A 15119-nucleotide genomic window follows, 5' to 3' on the forward strand; every position below is an offset into this window, starting at 1 on the left:
TTTGGTATTGAAAGGTACTTAAGAGCTCAATAATATCACTCCATTTCGTAGGTAGGTGGTTTGTCCAAGTTGACATGGTATGATGGTAGTATGATTGTATCTCAGATCTCCTCACTTTTAACTTAGTACGATCTCCACTATGGCATGCTGCTTTGCTTCTAGTAACTATTTTATAGCTCCATACAACTGATTTAAGTACCTCTCTTCAAGAAATTCCCTTTTATGACATTAGTTGAATAATTCATATAAAAATTCATTTTGTTCTGTAGTTGACTATCTAAATATTTTTCTGATAGCAAAAAAGTTATTTTGTAAATATACAGTAGTTGAAAAATACCTTAAAACATTATAATTAAAAAATTCAAACACATATAAAGGTACAGTTAATCCCTATGTCCCCATCACCCAGATTTAAAAGTCATTGAGATTTTGGCATATGTGCTCCATCCCCTCTGCGGCTTGGCTGATGTATTTTTAAAGTAAGCCCAAGGCAGCACATCCTTGCTCACTTGTACATTTTTATATATATTTCTAAATGATTGTAGCATTTTCTTTCATAACCACAATGCCATTTATCACAATTAACAAATTTAACAATAACAAAAAAATGTTTCAAACATTTATGGAAGCATAGGGTGCTTCTAGAGTGTGGTGGCTTTTTTTTTTCCCTTTTGCATGGCTGCAATTTAAGGGGTTTAATTCCAAAAGTAAATTAGGAAGTGAAGGTGAGATTCAAGGAGTTCCTCAACAGAATTTATGTATTGTACCTCTATGTAGTTGTAGAATTTACCCCTATAGTTTAATTTATCTGGTGCATTTTCATTTATTCCTAAGCAAATTAGAGTCCCCCCTATTTTTTTTAGAGAAGCCCAATTTTTAGATAGAAAGTTTTAGGAGCAGAGAATGCTAATTTCAGATCTCAAAATATATCTCTTTATTCTGATAACTCATATACAATTTTATTGACCTTTCATGAATGTCTTTTGATATTCTTTCCACCAGGAAGAACAACGAAAAATAGAAGAAGAGAAAGAAAAGAAAAAAGAGAATGACATGGTATTTAAAGCATGGTTGCAAAAGAAAAGAGAGCAGGTCCTAGAAATGAGAAGAATTCAGCGAGCAAAGCAAATCGAAAACATGAATAGTAGAGTAAGTGAAACTTCTCTATGAAAAATAAGTATACAGATATGAAAGCTGAATTTGTTTACAGAAGGGAATGCGGATATCAGAATAGGAACCTATAGAAAAAGTAGAAAAAGTGGTCCAAGAACAACTCTTGCAAAAGATGTACCATAGAGATGACTTTACAATTAAATTCTAAGAAGTCTCATGAAAGTCAAATGATTACTATTTTATTCACACTTTTATAGCACAGAAAATGGAAAACTATCAATATGTTTTTCAGGATGGTATAACTTTGATACTCAAAATAAGACAAAAATAGCACACACACACATGCACACACCCACAAACCCTACAGAATGGTCTTACTTAAGAACAGACATATAGACAGATGGAGAAAAGACAGATACCATATGGTTTCAGTCATACATAAAACCTGAAAAAACAAAACAAATGAATAAACAAAAAAGAAAATTACATCTATAAATACAGAGAACAAAGTGATGGTTGCCAGAAGGGTGGGAGAGTAGAGGGTTGGGTAAAATTAGTGAAGGGGAGTGGGAGGTGCAGGCTTCCTGTTACAGAATGAATAAATCATGGGAATAAAAGGCACAGCACAGGGAATATAGTCAGTGGTATTACAATAGTGTTGTATGGAGATAGATGGTGGGTATATTCGTGGTGAGCTCAGAGATGGTGAATCACTGTTAGTTTTCACCTGAAACTAATGTAACACTGTATGTCAGCTATACTAAAAAAAATTCTTTTTAAAAAGAATAGATATATGCAAATCTTACATGAAAGCTAACAAAGAGGGGTGCCTGGGTGGCTCAGTTGCTAAGCATCTGCCTTTAGCTCAGGTCACGATCCCAGAGTCCTGGGATCGGAGTCTGCTTCTCTCTCTCCCTCTCCTGCCACTTGTGTTCCCTCTCTCTCTGTCTCTTTGTCAAATAAATAAAATCTTAAAAAAAAAAAAAGCTAGCAAAGATGCCAAATTATTTAATTTTTAAAATTGTGAAACAGAAAACCAAGGAGAAAACAAAAAAAGATCCATATGCCTACCATCTTTTCTAAAAAGCATATAAAGAAAAAACTGAAAATTTAATCCTATGCCCTATCCAGGCTCATCTCCCAGTGATAACCACTTTTTGCAGTGTGGTGCAAGTCTTCCAAGTCTTATTTATATTTATAATTTCACATGTCAAAGATCTATTATGTGCTTTGCTTTTTTCCCCACTTAATTCATCATAGATATATTTCTACATCATTACGTTTAGATATTTCTTTTCAATTAGCTGCAAAGTATAAGGTGCCTGGGTGGCTCCGTCGGTTAACTGTCCGACTCTTGATTTTGAACATGGGCTCAGGGTCATGATCTCAGGGTCGCGAGACTGAGCCTCACATCAACCTCCTCTCTTAGTGGGGAGTCTGCTTGCTATTCTCTCTCTCCCTCTCCCTCTGCTCCCCCCCACCTTAGATGCTCGCGCTCTCTCTCAATAAATACATCAAAAAATAAAATCTTTTAAAAAAGACCCAAATAGCTGCATAGTATTCTGTTCAGAGATACCTTAATTTATTAAATCCTCAAATGTGGATATTTAGCTTGGTTCCGGTATTCTGCTCATTAACAGTGCTGTAGTGAACATGTTCATTCTGCAGGAGAGTTTCTTAAGAGTGGAGTTTATGACTTGCTGGATGTTCAGAGTGAATTTTTTGGTTAAATGTGCAAAAATTAACCTCCCCAAAGGTGTGTCAATTTCCAGTCCCTTCAACAGTAAGTAAGAGTGGATATTTACCACATCCCAACTAACACTGTACATGATTTATCTTCTTGATTTTTCTTCAGATTAGTAATACACATGAGTACGTGTGGACATGTGTATATTCTGTGAATTTCCTGTTGTAGTCTTTTTTCTTGGTTTTATTTTTCTTCTTGCATTGTATATTAGAGATTATAATCCTTTGTTATTATATCTGTCATAAATACATTTTCCTACACTGACAATATATTTTTTATGTGGCCTACGATGCCATTTATAGAAGTTTTAGCTTTTAAAATCTTGGGATGGGCGATACCTTTTGAGGCAAGACACAAAAGCCATAAACTAATAGAGAAAACGCTGAGAAATTTGAGTGCAACTGTGTTGTCAGATAACAGTGTACTATAACCAAGTAGGGCTTATTTTAGGAAGGAAATTACGGATAAGCAATAACAAACCCATTAATAAAATCCATCACATCAATAGGTAGATAAAAAGAGAATATATGGTTATCTTAAAAGAGAAAAGTATTTCTTTTTAGTACAGTTCATTTTTAAAATTCCTAATAAAATATTAAAAAAACAGTATAAGTAGTATCTTAGGAAATACTGTAGGTATTTTAGTAGGTAAACCTATTGAAGTTAGAAACAAGTACGTCTCCACTCTATGTTAAATAGCTTCGTTCTGAGAGTTCTAGCCAGTTTACTAAGGTGAAAAGGAAGCGAGGTATAAGTATTCAGAGTGGATATGTACGTTAGAAACATAAGAAATTTATAGTCTTCCTATAGCAAAAACCTCATAGAGAAATATAAAAGAAGGAATACAGGAATATATAAAATTCTTCGAGCTGAACAAGAACATGTCTGATCTCTGTGGAGAATACAGTACCGCTTTGCAAAGGACAAAAAAGATGACTTTGGTAAATGAAAACAAATGTGATATTTCTGGGTGGCTGGGATAACTATTATAAATATAGGAGTTCTTTGGCAAATGGAAACAAATACGATACTCCTGCATGGATTGACTAAATACTCTAAAGACTTCAGTTCCTCTAAATTTATATTTAATGTAATTTCCACTGAAAGCTGGTGAGGATGTTTTAAATAGGTGTCCGAGTTGTTACTGTTACTCTTAGTTTATTATGAAAGCGAAACTTTTGAATTTTCTGACAGAAAACCGGGCGGAGGCTCTGGGTAGAAGGCTCACCTGTGACTGCATCGGGCGGCCGCGGTGCAGGAGACACGCACGTCGTTAGAACCAAGGAGGCGCCATGGAAGGCGTCGGCCGGGGCGTCGCTGGCTCCCGCCGCGGGCTCTGCGGCAGGTGCTGGCGCCGCGTCGCGCGGGCTCGGCCGGTGCGCGCCGGAGGGAACGCGCAGAAGAGAACTTCGTGACGCGCCGGGGACGGGCGCGCCGAGCCGAAAGCAGCCGTGAGAGCTCGCAGTGGGGGGCATCGGGGCGTCCGGGCCAGTCAGGGAAGCTCGTTCTCAGTTGGTGAACGGAGCGGGGAAGCGTGGGCGGGACTGAGAGGCGCTCGTCTGAGGTCGGGAGAAGCCGTGAGGACGCCCGGGGGGTGTGAGCGGGAACCGGGAGCTCCCGCGGGAAGCCGCCGCGGTGGTCCCGACCCAGCAGTGAGGCGCCAGCGACGCTGCGGGGCGGAGCGGGTGGATGGCGGCGAGTGGCGCGGGGGGAGCGGCCGGAAGGCACGCAGGGTCGTGTGCGAGCTGACGGCGCCCGGTGACTTGACTGGGTCTGTGACGGGAGCGGAGACCGAGGCGGGGACGGGAGCGGTCTCGGGCGCGTCTCGCCGTCCGGATGGACGGGGTCTCGTCCTGACTGAGGCGCGTGAGGCCCGAGGAGGACACAGCAGGTCCTCTCCCCCGCAGCTTCAGCTTCGCGGGTGGCGGCGGCGCTCACTGCCCGGCCGGGGATGGTGCGCGGCGACGGCGCGGCGACGGCCCTGTCAGGTCTTCACGTGCCGTCTGAGGCGCCTGCGGGTCACCCGGGGGAAGACGTGGAAAACTGACTGGAGAGATGTGTTTGCCGCTTCGTGTGGAGAACGCGGGGATTAGGGCCTTGGAAGACACGTGCTTTGCGGGATGTGGCGGGGGCCGTGGAGAGCGTCCCAGGCGACGGGAAAATAAGGATCTGCGAGCTTCTCCGCGTAGTCCTATCGCTTGGGACGAGGGTGGAGGGGACACTGAGCCGCCCCCCACAGGTCGCTGCAGTCGCGCGGCCGGGGCGCCTGGGCGTCGACTGCGCGAGGCTGGAGCAGCGCCAGGCTCCCCTCCTGCGCGTGCGCGTCCGCGGTGCGGCGGGAAGCGCAGAGCCGGTGCGGCGAGGACAGCCGCGAGGCGGGGAAGAGCCAGGGTTGGGGTGGGAGGCGGCGCAAGCCAGAGAGCCTGGGAGAAGGGGTGTTCGGGAGATTTGGGGTCCTTGAAGGGGAACGACAAGGAGTAAGTCGGAAGGGTTTTGAGGGAGGCGGGGAGTTCGGGCTTGCAAGGGGCGAGCGGGCCGCACTGCTGTCGCCTCGGCAGAGCGCGGGCCCCGGCGACGCGAGGAGCTCGGCCGTGATCGCCGCGGACGTTCCCGCGCTGGCGGCGGGCCTGCGGGCCTCAGGGCGTCCGGCCGGCAGCAGTTTCGTCGGGTCCTTGTGAAACACGTGCGCCCCGGTGTGGTGTTGCGTTGTGTCGTCGTCTGCTTGGAGACTAGAGCGAACCCCGGGGGTTGTGTAAAGACACGGACCGCGCCGGCGGAGTCTGTTCCGAAACACTTTCAGGTCAGAAGGTGGTTGGATGGTTCTAGATGTCCCTTTGGAATTTTTATTTCCTATTTTTGCTTTATTTGAAGTCTGTCTCAAAAATTAACCTTAATGAGAAATTACATAAAAAATAAACTGTATTCTGAGGAACTTTTGTGAAGTTTGTCCGCCGCTGAAGCTAAGCGACGGTGGCATCGGGCAGCTGGTTGACTGGGCTCCTCAGCGCGTTGGGATAATGTGCTTCGCTGGTTATTCTGTGGGACGTCGTGCCTCTGGGTCCCGCGAGTGTCAGTTTCTAGGAAATGTCTTCAGGGTATACACGTTCCGGAATGACGCATTTTACACGGGATTAGAACAACTTTTTAGGTGATTGAATTTTTACTGCCGTTTTAGGGGACAGTTAGAGATGTCTTTCAGCTTTGCTGTGAGCGCTGCTTCTCCTGGTCGGTGAGGTAGATCCGTGTGTGTGTGTGTGTGTGTGTGTGTGTGTGTGTGTACACGCGCGCGCTACGTGTATAGGCCGACGTAAGCACACATGCACGCATATTTGTCCGTTTATCTAGGTGAACTCTACATGGACACTGCCATACGCTTTGTGTTTTGCATTGGATTTAGTGTTTTATTAATGTCAGCGTGGTAGAGTCGCTTGATAGTGTGGCTTAAATCTTTTGTGTCCTTACTGTTTTCCTCCTATATGGTCTATGAATTACTGGGAAATTGGGGTTAAACCTTCTGACTATCACCATGTATGGGTCTATTTTCATTTTGGTTTGGCTTCATCTGTTTTAAAGTATTATGTATATACATTTAGGACTCTCTGTCTCACTGGTGAATGACATTTTCACATTATCCTGAAGTCTACTTTGTTTGATGTTATTCAAGCCGTTCCAGCTTTCTTATACGTAACATCTGCATTGTCATATCCCTTTTATAGCTTGTTTATCCATCTCTAAAGACTTACCTGTGGGAACAGCATATAGTTGTATCTTCCCAATCCAGAATTTGTATTTAATTGTGATTATTGATATGGTAGGTTTTAAGTTTACTGCTTGATTTGTTTTATATTTGTTCCATTTCTTTTTAGTTCCATTACTCAACTTTTTCTGCCTTCTTATGGATTAATCAAGTATTTTAAAAATATTCCCTTTTATTTTCTTATATAAAAGCTTTCCATAAGCTATTAGCTATGCCTCATTGAATTATTTTTTAAATCATTGCTCTAGGGATTATAATATTTATCCCCTGAATGTATCAGAAGTGTGTGTGTGTGTGTGTGTGTGTGTTTTAAGATTTTTATTCAGGGGCACCTGGGTGGCTCAGTGGGTTGAAGCCTCTGCCTTCAGCTCAGGTCATGATCCCAGGGTCCTGGGATCCAGCCCCGCATCGGTCTCTCTGCTTGGCAGGGAGCCTGCTTCCTCCTCTCTCTCTGCCTGCCTCTCTGCCTGCTTGTGATCTCTGTCAAATAAAATATTTTATTCATTTATTTGGCAGAGATCACAAGCAGGCAGAGAGGCAGGCAGAGAGAGAAGAGGAAGCAGGCTCCCGGCTGAGCAGAGAGCCCTATGAGGAGGAGGAGGAGGAGGAGGAGTAGGCATCCTCTGGGGCTTGATCCCAGGACCCTGGGATCATGACCTGAGCTAAAGGCAGAGGCTTTAACTCCCTGAGCCACCCAGGTGCCCCCAGAAGTGTATTTTTTGAAGGATTTATTTTTAGTGGATATGGAATTTGGGGCTGACAGGTTTTTTTCTTTCAGCAGTTTAAAGATGGTGTTTTAGTGTCAGTGATTTTCTGACACCCATTGTTCCTGGTTAGAAAGTCAGCTGTAATTCTTATCATTGCTTTCTTGTATGTAACGTCCTTTTTTTCTGTGGCTGCTATAAACTTTTTCTGGCTTTGGATTTCAATGGTTTGTTATATGAATAATATATCATATGCTTTTCTTCAAATTTGCCTAACGGGCTTTCCTGAGCTTCTCAGATCTGTAGGTTGATGTTTGCACCAAATTTGGGAAATTTTTGCCATTATTTTTACAATTTTCCTTTTTTTTTGCTCCATTTTCTTGCTCTTTTTATTCTGGAAGCCCAATTTCACATACATTAGAAGATTTGCTATTATTTCACATGTTATTAAGGTTTTATTAAAATTGAAATTAAAAAGTTAAAATTATTTTTCTTTGTTCAGTTTGCATAATAATTTCTGTTGATCTGCCTTTGGGCATTGATACTTTTTTCTGCTGCATCCTGTTTACCATTAAGCCCATTCATAGAATTTAGGTTGTTTTGTTTAAGTTTACATTTTTGTATGTGTGATCTAAGTCTTTTTCTTTTTTAGCTTTATTGAGGTGTAATTGAAAAATTGTAAGATATTTGAAGTGTACAACATGGTAATTTGATACACATATACATAGTGAAAGGATTCTCCCCATTAAATTGATTAACATGTCCATCACCTCACACATTTACTCCTTTTTTTCTTTTGGTAGAAAGATTAAGTTCTACTCTTTTGGCAAATTTCAATTATATAATACGGTATTATCATCTATAGTCACCATGTTAAACATTAGATCCTCAGACATTTTTCATCTTAAAACAGCAAGTTTGTACCCTTTTACCAACCTCTCACTCTTTCTCCCACCCCTCAGGCCCTGGTAACCACTACTCTTACTGTCTCTTTCTAGGAGTTCAACTTCTTTCCTTCCCTCCCTCCCTCCCTTGCAGTCTCCCTCCCATCTTCCTTCCTTCCCTCCACCCTTTTTTCCTTCCCTCCTCCCTTTCTTCCTACTCGCCTCCCTCCCTGCCTGCCTACCTTCTTTCTTTCCTTCCTCTCTCTTCTTTGATAATACCTATCTTAACAGTAGCTCATGGTCATTTTGATTTGCATTTCCTTGATAATTAGTGATACTGATGATCTTTTCATGTTGCCTTATTGGATATGGGGTTTACACATATTTTCTCCCATTCCACAGGTTGTCTTTTCATCTTGTTGAAGGTTTCCTTTGCTAAGCAGAACCTTTCCTTTGTCTTTTACTTATTTTTGTTTATGTTGCCTTTGCTGTCAAATCCAAAAAAATTATTTCTAAGAACAATATCAAGGAGTTTATTCTAATGTTTCCCTTTAGGAGTCGTTCAGGTTACACTCAACTCTTTAATCTATTTTGAGTTGTTTTTTTGTAGAGTGTATGGAAGAGGTCCATTTTCATTCTTTTGCATATAGTAATCCAGTTTTCCCAAATCCATTAATTGAAGAGACTATCCTCCCCCCCCCTTTTTTGGTAACTTTGTTAAAAATTAGTTTACCATGTTCACATGAGGTTGTTTCTGAGCTCTCTCTTCTGTTGCATTAATCTGTGCATCTGTTTTTTTATGGCAATGCCATACAAGTTTCTGTTTTGGCTTAATTTAAGTTTATTTTGTCTGATATAAGCATAGTTACCCCTGTTCTTTTTTAGCTTCCATTTACATGGAATACCTTTTCCACCTCTTTGATTTCAGTTTCTGTGTGTCCCAGAGCAGAATTTAGTCTCTTTGGGCAGCAAAGAGGTGTAATGGGGACTTGCTTTCTATCCATTCAGCTCTAGGCCCTTTGCATTACAGTAGTCATTGATCGGTGTGGAAATACTTTGTTAAATGTTGTCTTGTTGTTTTGTAGTTACTTTGTCCCCTTGTTCCACTCTCATTCTTCCCCTTTGTGATGGTTTTCTGTAGTTAGGCTTTGATTCTCTGCTCTTTACCTTTGATGTATCTACTGCAAGTGTTTGCTTTCTGATTGCAATGAGAGGTTCGGAAACACCTTGTACTTGTAACAGTCTGTTGTAGTTGTAACCTTCATGCCAGAGTTATGAGTGATCTACCTACCACCGTTACATTTGGGTGTTCTGATATTAACTTTGTATTTATTTTTGCCAGTGAGTTTATACTTTCGTATACTTTTTGCTACTAATTTAGCATCCTTTTCTTTCATTACAACATTTCTCATAAGGCCAGTTGAGTGGTGATAAATACCTTTGGCTTTTGTTCATCTGAAAAGCTCTTATTTCTCCTCAATTCTGCTGGACATCTTTGCGAGGTAGTGTATTTTTGCAGGCTATATGGAAGCCAGACCCTCTGGCACAGCTGGGAAGGTATGTGGTTAAGCCCCTTCCAACAAGAAAATGGGAGATGGGTGTTTTTTTCCTGTTCTGTCTACACTGGGTCCAGATGTATATCTGTAGGCGGGTATTCCTGTGCCCATGAAGATCTCATTTGATTGCTACCATCTTGTGGGACTCATGAATGGAAGTTCCAGTGGCTATCAGAACCAGGTGACCTAGGAACTTGTTCCTTACGTGCGGCCATAAAAGTTTGGGTGCAACAGATGTTTGTAAATGTCCTTCATCGGAGATCCTGGCTACTTGAAGCAGGTGGCAGGGAGACAGCAGCAGAGGGGTCAACAGCTTTCTTGGTCCTTGGGGAAGATGAAGCCTTTAGATGCACTCTAAATTAGAAGCCTGACCCTCAAGCAGCAGTTTTTCAAGTATGCAGATGGGCCTCTTCCAGGGAAAGAATGGGAGATGGGCTTTTTTTTGGTCTAGTCCTTCTGTGCTGAGTCCTGGGATGATAGCCAGTTAAGTACTTCTTCTTTGTGTATTACTGTGACCACTGCTTGAAATACTCTATCTCCAGATATCCGATAACGTACTCCCTCACTTTCTGTCTGCCTAGCACCTTTCTCCTCATCTAGAATAACACTGCCCAGTACAACTTTCTGGGATGATGGAGATGCTCTGTATATGCACTGTCCAGTGAAGTTGTCACTAGCCACAGTGTGGCTCTTAAGCACATGAAATGTAGCTAATGTGACTGAGCTACTGAATTTTTAACTTTGCTTAAATAGCTACATGTGGCTAGTGGTCACTCTGTTGGTCACTCTACTGGACAGTGCAATCACAGAATATATGAGAGAGAGAAACTTGTTTTTTTTTTTTCCCCACTGATGCAATCTACGTGCCTATAGATACTCTGTAGTAGATACTTGTAAATGTAAATATCTGCTGAATCAGTGAAGAAACAGAGATCCAGGCAACCCTGTTCACCCCTGAATCCTTGCCTCTTTCAATCTATAATTCCAGAATGAACACTTTTTGGTCATCTCCGGCCATTCCCAGACTTCTGGGTATTCAGCAATGGTCCTTTAGGTCATCCATGGGTTATCTTCACAGGCTTCAGCATTGTACATCAAAGATCGTAGGTTACGTAAATTATATAAATTAAACTGGAACATACTTGGCAATGTGAGTAATAGATAAAGGAAAGTACAGGGGCACCTGGATGGCTCAGTCAGTTAAGCATATGCCTTCGGCTCAGGTCATGATCCCAGGGTTCTGGGATCGAGCCCCACTGGGAGCCTGCTTCTCCCGCTCCTCCCCCATCATGCTCTCTCTCTCTTGCTTGCTATCTCTCTCTCTCTCTCTCTCTCTCTCTCAAATAAATAAAATCTTAAAAAAAAATAAGGCAAATGCAAGATATAGGAAATGGTCCTTTCTATCATCGAGTTTCTGTTTGGGAAAAGTATTAAATGAATGCATCCTTTCCTTTCTGTTTTGGCCGGGCATCCAACTAATGAGGCATGCTTTCCCCTAGCCCCAAATCTGTCCCTTTGCTCTCTTTATTTTCCCAAATAAGAGCTCTTTCAACTTTTGAAAATTCCCTGAAGATAGTATCCATCATGACGTTTGGGGAACCATAAAATAAGCTATTCCCACTAGCTTTGACTTATGACAAAATCATCATGGCTGTTATGAGAAAATTTTTATGGCTGCAAATCCTTATGGCCACCTTCCATAAGATTAATTATAGTTTGGGGAGGGGCTTGGCAGTTAGATGCTCTTAAAAGTTAAAAACAAGGGTAGAGGGCACCTGGGTGGCTCAGTGGGTTGAGCCTCTGCCTTTGGCTTGGGTCATGATCTCAGGGTCCTGGGATCAAGGCCCGCGTCAGGCTCTCTGCTAAGTGGGGAGCCTGCTTCCCCCTCTCTCTCTGCCTGCCTCTCTGCCTACTTGTGACCTCTCCCTCTCTCAAATAAATAAAATAAAAAATAAAATTAAATAAAAACAAGGGTAGAATTTAAAAGAAAGGATGAATAACAGAGTATTGGATCATAAGTTGTCAGACTGCAATCCAGGGAACTCCTTCAGGAATCATTACAAAGGCCTCGACTCCATTCATATTATCTGTCTCAATCTTTCTTCAACCCTGTTTTATTTTTTTGTGTCACTGTAAAAAATTATTTTTTCAAAGAGCTGCTCGTTGAAAAGTTTGCAAATCACTGCAAAAACCTTCTTCATTTATTCACTACCTCAATAAGTTTTGAAAGATGACAAATGGCAGTGAATTCAGTGTTGAATTTTCTGACAGAGGTCCATCAGTGCTGCTGATTCAAGGGCGATCTGTTTTGTTTGGCTACTAGGAGTGCAGGGAGTGAAAAATTGATGAGTGGAACATGTATCCTTGTAGGGTCCTATAGGCAGGGCCTCAAAAAGTAATTTTGGTTTATTTAAACAAAGCTTGTTTTTGTAATCAGCAGGAAAACAGAGATCCACAGCAAGCTTTTCGATTATGGCTTAAAAAAAAGCATGAAGAGCAGTTGAAAGAAAGAAAGACAGAAGAACTACGAAAGCAAGAGGAATGCTTATTCTTCCTTCAAGGAACAGAGGGCCGTGAGCGGGCCTTCAAACAGTAAGTCACAGGCTGGACAAACTTCCCCTTTCCTCACAGTCCTTGCAGAGACCTCGGTAGTCAACAAAGCTTGAAAATAAACCCCACAAAAAATTTATCTCTGATATTACATGTCTGATCAATTGTAAATCCACACTTTAAAAACTGTGAGAAAATTCTTTTGCTCCATAATTTGCATAATATCTATATGCCATTCTTTCTTCAAGATATTTTCAATAACAACATTATTTTGTATTTTACCAGTGTGATAACCTTTGATAGCCTACCGTTTATTTGTGAGTTATTTTGTTCATTTTTTAGAGAAATGGGCCAAAGATAGCGTACAGCTACTCCTACATACTCCTCAGAAAAACTGAATAGAGAGTCTCATTTCCCAAGAAATATTCGTCTATAAAGAAAGTTAGGCTGAGAAGGAAGATCAGTATCGACTAAACTGAAAGAGAGATTTGGGCAGACACTGGTAATTTAAGGCAAACCTGATATTTTCAGTTACCTGGTTGAGACTTTCCGTTACCTGTCTAATTGTGAGGAAACAGACCTGGCTTCATAATTTTGCCTGCAATCCTTGGGAGAGGTAGAGAATATTGAACCCAGTTGCTTTAAGTTCCTTTCTTTCTTTCCTTTCTTTTTCTTTCTTTGTTTCTTTACTTCTTTCTTCCTTTAAAAAAACATATAAATATTATAAGAGAAGCAATGAGTATGCATTGTGGAAATGGCGGGGGATAGAGTCACATTTTCATCACCTAGAAATCACTGTCAGTACCTTAGCCCATATCTTTTACATAGTTCTCTATACATTGTAGTTTTGAAATGTAAATTGAGATATTGTATACTATTCTGTAATCTGCTTATTTTTATTAATAATCTCATCTAATATCTGATCTAGTACCATAATGAAACTTTCCCAACAGACCTCTCAGTGACTAGGGTCAGTCTACTCAAATCATGTCCAGTTCGGGGCCACAACATCGGCTTATGATGCTTAAGTCTCTTCTCTTCTGACATGCTTAGTTGTTTCTGGTCATTTCTGAAAACAATGGATACATACACAGATGCACTGCATGCGCTTTCTTGTGTGTGTGTGCAGTTACTTGAGTTATTTTACCTAAGCAAGGCTTATAAATTTAAATTTGTTTGAATATGGATTCTTCCTTCACTTTTTTGGATTTTTTTATGCTTAGGCTTATATTTCCATTTTAAGGAAGAAATGTTTTATGCACTAAAAAGCATTGTTGGTAGTGTCCCTACCAACAAGAAGAAGGCAACATTTCTGCACACTGGGATTCTTAACCTAATTGAGTCATGTTTTGGAATACAGTTACTTGCAAAAAAATATGTTAGTTGGAATCTATCAAATACTTGTTTGCTTAGAAAATCATATTTTAAAAAAGAATAGGGCTTATAGCACATGTAAAATATTGTGTCTATTACTCAAAATTCAGTTTTTCTTTAGTTGGCAGTCTTATTTTTAAGACAAACTTAGTTTTAAGTATTTGATTGCAAATGTGACTGTGTTTTCTTATGTGAGCCTACGGGATAAACCTGAAATTTTCATTAGTACTTTAATAATTTTTTTGTGACTGCAGCATTTCAATGTAAAGAAATTCAACTTCCTTTAATAGTCTACAGCTGTAGCTTTATGTAAAGAAGAGTATTCACGTTGATACTCACCAGATCTGATCATATCTCTTTCTACAGATGGCTGCGAAGGAAACGGATTGAAAAACTAGCGGAGCAACAAGCTGTCAGAGAAAGAACTAGACAGCTCCGACTGGAAGCAAAGCATTCTAAACAACTACAGAGCCACCTGTATATGTCAGAAGCCAAAGCATTTCGTTTTACTGATCATTGTAACTGAGAGTATTTATTAAACACTTCATTTGGAAGCTGCTATTCTCAAAATTTTAGATATCATTTCTTATGCTTTGGTCATACTCTAAATTATGGAAACCCTTTTTATCTTTTGGCGATACTGACAGTGAATTTCTTTTTTTTTTTTCTTAACACTAAACAAAATAAATTTTTTCTCTCACAGTGTTGTATTATGTTATACCATCTTGTAGTCCATGCAACAAATTGAACAATAAATGAGCTCTGGATCCCTTTACTTCTAAATTATTTTAGCATTTCTAGCTTGAAAGAACCCAAAAAAGGAACAGATTTCTAGTCTTAGTTTCTATTATTGTTTAAAAAAAAGAACAGATTTCTGTTCTTAGTTTCTATTATTAAAAAAGAGATCTTTCTATTATTAAAAAAGAGATCGCAGTAGAACGTTTCATGGAGCTGAGGTGTGACCTCTTAAACAAGCTTGGTTCAAGGCCTTAACAAAATCCCATTTATGACAACTTTGAATTTGAATAACTGTGGCAAACTAAGAAATAGGGTAGCCTTACTTTCTCGTGTTCTTAAAAAAAAAAGATAGTAATAATTATGCATCCAATTTTGCTCTATTACAAAACTAACTAGCTCTTATTAGAGTTTATAATGTGCATGGTAATGTTGTAAGCGCTTTACATAAATAATCTGACATAATCCTCATAACAACCCTATTGGTCTTGTGTTGCAGATGAAGAAACTAAAGTACAGAGGGAGCAGTTTAGTCGAAAACTCTGATCTGTATAATTGCAAAATTCTTTCTTTTAGGCATAGTATAAACTTTATAAACCTTGGTAGATACTGTGAAGTCTTTAAGACTATACAGGAGGCTGATGTGTGGAGGAACGGTATTCTTGATACGTATAAGAGCATTGAAAGGGTGGAAAACAA

At 40.6% G+C, this 15119-nt stretch overlaps 1 protein-coding gene across 1 annotated transcript in view; it reads left to right on the forward strand.

Annotated features, from left to right (window-relative positions):
• The window catches only part of CCDC181 (coiled-coil domain containing 181), a 35186-nt gene extending 20727 nt beyond the window's left edge, over positions 1–14459 (forward strand). The window contains exons 4-6 of the mRNA XM_080825179.1: positions 1003–1149; positions 12199–12353; positions 14052–14459. Coding sequence (XP_080681305.1) covers positions 1003–1149; positions 12199–12353; positions 14052–14211 — 462 coding nt within the window. The 3' untranslated portion in view covers positions 14212–14459. The remainder of the gene's footprint in view (positions 1–1002; positions 1150–12198; positions 12354–14051) is intronic.
• Positions 14460–15119: the final 660 nt, after the last annotated feature.

Source organism: Martes martes, assembly GCF_963455335.1.
Source record: "Martes martes genome assembly, chromosome: 15".
Taxonomy (NCBI): Eukaryota; Metazoa; Chordata; class Mammalia; order Carnivora; family Mustelidae; genus Martes; species Martes martes.